Source organism: Cyphomyrmex costatus, unplaced genomic scaffold, assembly GCF_001594065.2.
Source record: "Cyphomyrmex costatus isolate MS0001 unplaced genomic scaffold, Ccosl1.0 scaffold907, whole genome shotgun sequence".
Lineage (NCBI taxonomy): Eukaryota > Metazoa > Arthropoda > Insecta > Hymenoptera > Formicidae > Cyphomyrmex > Cyphomyrmex costatus.
Genome location: NW_017280492.1, coordinates 16,143 through 23,453, shown reverse-complemented (window position 1 = coordinate 23,453; position 7,311 = coordinate 16,143). Strand labels below are relative to the sequence as shown.

The following is a 7,311-nucleotide window of genomic DNA, read 5'->3' as shown; positions in this document are numbered from 1 at the left end:
TACGGGCTGCTTCTCGCGCCTGCAAACACTTGTATTCAAATCACTTAAGTCTTTCTTTTTTTCTTTGCGACATTATTGCGCTACCCGATTGCATTCAAATTGTATTCAAGTTCACTACAATTGCATTTTCGATATTCAAGTCAGCGATTCCCCCACGAGTTGTCATCGAAACACACTTTTTTAACGACATTGTTCTTGATAGAAAAGCAATGGAATAATCTAAAACAGCACATCTGTCCCGTCAATGTCGCCATCGAGCAATTGATCCTCCACGCTTCCACAATCACGAATTCTTCCATGTCAAAACTGATGGATGACACTATTCGCCGCACGTCGCGTCGTCGCATTTCGGCATCTATTAACACTAATGTGCGTGATGAGACTGGATTCCTTATAAATAATATCTCTTTTACACAAATTCTTTCAATTCGATTTATCTCTTCTCAGATCTCTTCTCTATTAGCCATCATCCGTGTGCAAACTCCATTAATTGTTTAAATGTGTGATCAAGAGAAAGTGGCAAATCGAAGATTGGCATTGGAGAATCAACTTCGCTCTAAATCGTTTCGAACAACGTAGGTTCGTCAGTCATTAATGATGTTAGAAATTTGTTGCCTAGAGATTTAACGTTGCTGCGTAAAACCTGTAACAATAGATAGCGCTTGCGTTACGATCGTTTAAAACTCCTTAAAGTTTGAGAATTATCTTAAAATTATTGTTTATGGAATTATATTTATACAAGACAAAGCACATGCAAAGTAATTAATGGCTGTGCGAAGCTGTTCTGTAACTTCACCATGGCGACAAATCAAACATCATGCAAAATGAAAAAAAGAAACGAAAGAAAATACAATAACACCTATCTATAATTAGTTTTAGATGCAAACACACAGACTTTTATAGAATCAAAAACATAGAGCATGGACTACACCATCTACATATATATATGTATGTATATATATATATATGTAAAACTGATCGATAAAAATGAGAGAAAAAATCACAATATGTTAGAAAAAAAAAGGAAATTGACCATCTTTACACTCCCTCTCTCTCTCTCTCTCTCACACACTCACACATTTGATATACTATTTAGATACGAAAGGCACAGTTCATGTGGTATGTTTTTTGTGCAAAATATAAGTTAATTTTAAAGTAACTAAAGTGTGATATAAAAGCAGTAGTAAAAGCAGTGCGCGACGCCGTAAACGGCGTAAACAACAATCATATCAAGCGTGATTACTCTTCAGATACACGTACAAATTTTAAATAACAGGAATTCGGTATTAAGATAAAGATGATTTGATTTGAGAAGTAAAATTTTTTCCTTTAAATATTTCCTTTCAACCGTCCTTCGATTTAAGAAAACAAATGTTATATGAAACTAATTTTTATAAGTGAACATCCCAAAAATTTTGATTTGTACATACACTAAGAAAAAAACTTGTAATATTTATGATTTAATTGCATGGTAAAATATTATGGTTAAGATATCCATTTTTATTACTACTATAATATTAATAATATTAATAATAATTATTCAATGCAGTAAATTCAAGTATGACATGTTGAATAATTACATATTGTTAGATAAGAGAAATAAAATTGTATTGCGGATGTTAATAGCGTATGATTAGCAAAGAAACAGTTAGGTTATAGTTGAAAAGAAAGAGTTCACAAATGCGACAGAGTTCATAAATAAGAGCAAAGTTCTATCTACATCTATCGTAAAAACTTTAATCGTAAGAAAAGAAGCTATCGTAAGCATTGTCTGTCATAAAATCACATTACGACCTGTGTCGTACAACTAATCATTTATCCATAGCTAATGTTTTATAATAAAATTTTATACCATGAAGAGGAATAAATTAATTATTGTGTACTTCAACATTAATAATACAAAACTACCTAGTAAGTTACACCCCAATGAGAAATAACAGTAAAATCGACATTGAATTGATGTCGGTTCGACGTCGATTCCATTGTCATTTCTCACTGGGACTATTAACGTTCCTATTAGTTGTAGTTTCCAACTTACAATGAAACGTTCCCAAGTGTGATAAAATGTTTTACAATAATTCCAAACTTTGCAAATTTGTTACTTGAATTATATATATACAGGGTGTTTCTTAAATAATGCTCACTAATTATATATAGAGCTATTCCTGATAAAAAAACTGTCGAAAATCCTCTATTATTTTGCAATTTTCGCAATATTCTTTTTATTACCCGATGAACAAAATATCTGAAATTGACGCATAAGACAACTTTAAGATATCTTTTAAGAATTCTTTTAGAAACATCTTCAAAATATTTCATAAATAACACTGTATGACATTTTAAAATTGTCATATGCATCGATTTTATCCGTTTATTCGGTAACCTTTAGAAATTAATATTCCGTTAACTATCGCAAAAATTGCAAAATGGTAGAGGACTTTTTAACTCAGTTTTTTGTTATCAGAAATAGCACTATATGATTAGTGGGGGTTATTTAAGGAAATATAATAAATTAAAAGTTAAAATGTAAGTATTAAATAAAATCTAATCTAACAAAGCAAAAATTATACTGGTAAAACAAAAATATACGTTTAAAATTAATATAATTTTCTTCTTTTCTCTTATTTTTCATAAAAAATATACGTATTTTTTTTTGTTATGTTACTAAAGTTTTAAAAGGTTCGAAGTAAGAGAGAAATTTTAAAATCCCGAGCGTACGTAGGTGGTAATGCAACTAAAATGACTATATTTTTGCTAGAAAGCAATTAAGAATTGACAGAACATATTTAATTTCTTTTTTTGCTTATATTGGAGAGGACTTGTAAAATAGTAAAATTCACTCTCTGATGTGTGTGTGTGTGTGTGTGTGTGTTATCCACAAGTAACAAAGTAAAGTTTACCATTATTATGAAATTTACACTTGGCAACGTTCCCTTGTTAACAATATAATTGTGATATATCATAAAATCACAAGAGGAAATAGCACAATGTATTGCACATAATATAATATAATGCCAAATAATTTATAAACATTCATTTTTTTCGAACTTCGAAAAGACTGCAGTTTTATTATCTGTCGTAATGCCAGACTCAATCGTTATAGGCTTTCTACAATGAGCCATTACTTAAACTTTAGCTACTTTCTTTTTAAGAAGTCGACACAAACGTCGCGCGTTCCACATTTCTTGACATTTGATGAATAACAAAGATAGAACGGCGTTTGTGTCGGCTACGGTTTATTTGATGTTACAAACGCTTCAAAGCATTTTTTTTTTATTGGTCAGTCAAAAGGTTCGAAGCATTTGTAGCGCCCTGTGGACCACACCCTGTGTCTCCTAAATAAAAAGCAACCCTTAAGTCGTAAGAAATTAAACAATTATGTAATAGATTATTTTTCTCACATTCGATTATTATTGGTTAATTTCTTACGAATGGACTTAAAGCTTAAGTAATGGTTTATTGCAAAAAGCCTGTAAAGTCAGCGACACACGATGCTTATATTTTCCTGCCGGATTGCTAGCTGGATTAGATTCTCGCCACCGTATTGGCCGTATACGGTGGCAAAAATCTAATTCAGTTAATAGTCCAGCGAGAAAACAAGCGTCGTGCCGCAGGCTTAAAAGTTGAATTGAGTCAAATCTCGTACTATGAGTTTACGATAACTAAAATATTACGATGGGCATTACGATCATTGAAAGGTGCTCACGATAGACATTACGATTGATGTAGATACATCTTTAGGTGTTAATTTGGGCAAGCAATGACGAAATGTGACATTTCATGAAAGCACCTTGCCAGCACGGCGACATTCCAGACGCCGACGCCGGCATCTACAGTGCCTGCCGCGGTGTCGCTTTTTCGCATCAGCCTTCCCCTTACATTCACCATCATTATTGCGACCACTTTTCCCCCTGTGCCGTCCCCTTTTCAAATCATCGACCTTACGTTTTATCGCATCGCCGGCGTAGTCCATCTCCGTTTGTGGATGCTGTTCCAGAAAATCTTTTGTCGTAGAATGAGGTAGATTCGCTATATGCGACAAATCCCTGAAAATGTAAAGAGAAAACGTATAAGTAAGCAAATCGTGTAAGATGGGAAAAGTTACTCTCTCTCGACGAAAATTCAATATTATATTAATAATTGATATCTACGTTCGGATTTATCTTCCAGTCTCCTATATATGTAACTCATAATTATATCAATTGCACATTTCTTTTAAACTTTCGCGAAATTATTACGCTCACAGATCGATGACCCTCTACATCCGAGTTTAATGAACACCGAGAATTTAGCAAGACAAACACGCTTTTCGTCGACGTTAAAAATATGATAAACATGTCGTCTCTCTGATATGGGAGGCAAGAAAACAGGTTCATATGACGAAAAAATCTATAAACACTTGTGCAAGAAGGCTCGATTACGATTTTAGGTGAACAACAGAAAAAAAAAAAAACACAAATCGCACAATTCGATAAACTGAACGGACTGACCGCAAAACAGCGAAAGGGAAGGGGGAAGGAAAGAATGTTACGCACACAAAAGCGAATCGTCCTAGTACTTCGGACTAACCCTCCTGAGATTAATTCATATACAACCATGAACTTTTGGCAGAGATTATCACGGAAGCAATGATAACGCAGTCTCTCTCTCTCTCTCTCTCGGATTCTGGTCCACGCACTCTGAAGAGTACACGCTCTCTCTCTCTCTCTCTCTCTCTCTCTCTCGTGCATATTGATCTCCCTCCCTTTATAAATGTTCCGTACAGATCATCTACTAATCAGCTGACAACGCGAAATAAATGATTCAGCGTCAATATAAATAATTACATAATAATTCGTTATGCGTTGTAATACAATCGGCTATTTATACGTACAATTTATTCGTCTCGTGATCATAAATGGAAATACAATAAATTACTTTATATCAGTGTATCTATATCGTACAATATACATTTTCTATTAAGATTCAATCAGTAAGTATTAGAATGCTTTAGTAATACTGAAATGTCAAAAGAGACATTTTGATATTTGTGTTCCTGCGTTCGCGCAAAATAAGTCCAGTTATGTAGCTACGTGTCGTGACTTTTTTAAAGATTTGTATATATACAGAGACACACACACACACATATACAGAATATCTGTTTAAGAATTTCGAATAAGATTCTAACAAACTAGATCTTACTGCGTTAACATTTTTTCCTCAGTAGAAATATCGCTTTATATATATAGTAATGTGACATCTGAAGATGACTCAAACTTAGAGTCGAAACGTCATGTATTTTATATTTTATATTTATTTTATTATTTTATGTATATTTCAATTTATTTATTCATGCGCACGATTTTATTTATTTCTATAATTAAAAATAATATCATGTTATGACCTTGTGCTATGAAATTATATATTTGACTCTTATATGCCTTGGTCTATCTTTGTTTTTAAATACTAAGAGTCCTGTACATTCTTTTTTTATTTTTAAGATTCTTTTTAGTAATTTATTTAATTATTAAAATAAACGCGTTTAAAAGACATCCGGTATATTTAAATGAAAGCTATGAATAAGCGTGTATTCGAATTAAATACTTACAGATTCTAACGTAATTATTCGATAATATACAAAAATAAAAAGAAAAAGGAAAACATGTACAGACCAAGCCAAAAGAGTTTCGAAAACCTATTTAAAATTGACATTTTTGGGATTACTAATTCACATATATATTTAATGTGTTTTTAATATTTCTTTACATCTATAATAACTGTTATTAAATCTGAAAAATTATGTTGTTAAAAGAACACGTTGAATAGTTGAGTAAACAATCCCAAAAGTATTATTTCAAACTTTTGGCTTGGAGTGCAAAACAAAACAGGACAAACAAAAGGCAGTATAAAAAGATTAAATAACATGCAAAATATACAAAATTAAGAATATAATTTAGCAATTATAAATTTAGCAACGTATACTCGAAAGGGTACCAAAAAAAAAAAAAAGAAGAGCTAACAAGAACGTAAAAGATAAAAGAATGCACTAACTAACCACTCACATAGCGTCGCCCTTCGAGTCGGTCCGTTTCTCCGCGGGAAGAGGTTTGCAGTATTGTTCCATTTGTGCGTAGGTGCATTGATGATAACAGCACTCCTCGACAAGTCCCGGACCGGGATCGATTCTCGACTCATCCTCGTTGCTGTAGAACGGTTCGTTGTAGCCGCGATCCTTGCATATGATATGCAGAGCATCGCTCAGTTTTCTTGAGCACATTTTCTGCATCCGCTGATGCGACTTGTTGAAAATGACATTGTCAGCATCAGCGGCGTACAGGACACTCAGGAAAACCAACGCTGCGAGAAGCACTGCGTCGTTCATTGCACGATTGCCACTACGTATCATCGTGTTGATGTTCAAAAATTGATATCGATGTCAAAAATTGTATACTTAGAGAATGTAGCCGGCGTCTCTGGTACTTGCGGGAATCTTTATACCTCGAAATGCACCTCGGTACCACTACCTTTGTAATCGCGTTCGCCGACTGAATTGTTATATGTATTTATTGTTTAAATAGCTTTTATTTTATTGCAGCTTATTATTTCAGTTTCACGACAGTTCCACGACTGCGGAGAAAAAACCCTTTTTCTGTATTCGGCCTTAACGCTGCGGTCTAAAGTTCTGTGATAATCTTAAGGAGTCGTTTCCACCAGCGAAATTTTTATTTCTCCTCCTCGCGCTTCTACAATTCTTTTGTGGTCACAAAAAATCGTGAAATGATGCTACGAGGCTCGAAGCCTTGAAAAGAGCTCCGCTGGTACCAAGTTCGTTGATATAACTGGCACCGGGCCGCCTCACCACGCGGTTCTTGTTCCAGATTTCAGGGATCAGGGGGAGCGAGGTATGATAAGGAGGGAGTAGCACTGGTGTAGAGGTAGGAGAAGAAGAAGAAGAAGAGGAGAAGGAGAAGGAGGAATAGAAGCGCTCCGCGCGGTGGTAGAGTTTCTGGTAGACGAGTTTCCGCCGGTGGTCGGCGACATCGACGCAAAGAAGAACGGAGAGAGATCGGTTGGACGCACCAAGCGGATGGTACACACAAATTCGCTTTTTCACGCTATTCGCAAAGGGGGGACTCATTTCTCACCCCCCGAAAGCCGCGGATAGGCGGGATGAAAGCCGACGACGAGATTCGCTCTCAATTCGAAAAATGGCGCGCACTTGACGCGCCACATGAGAAGTAGATACATTTCTCAAGTATAACGTATACATATAATGTATTCTTTTGTTGGACGAACTTTCGCCCCTTTTGTGCCGGCCGGCCGGCCGGGCCC

The 7,311-nt window shown here is 34.9% G+C and overlaps 1 protein-coding gene across 1 annotated transcript; it reads right to left on the bottom strand.

The window, feature by feature from the left end:
* On the bottom strand, positions 1-6,385 carry LOC108781776 (insulin-like growth factor II). Its single transcript, XM_018549853.1, has 3 exons — positions 6,042-6,385; positions 3,791-4,046; positions 1-643 (listed from the first exon to the last, which is right to left on the bottom strand). The coding sequence occupies exons 1-3, from the start codon at positions 6,383-6,385 to the stop codon at positions 557-559; spliced, it is 687 nt and encodes a 228-aa protein (XP_018405355.1). The 3' UTR covers positions 1-556.
* Between the last annotated feature and the right edge of the window lie 926 nt (positions 6,386-7,311).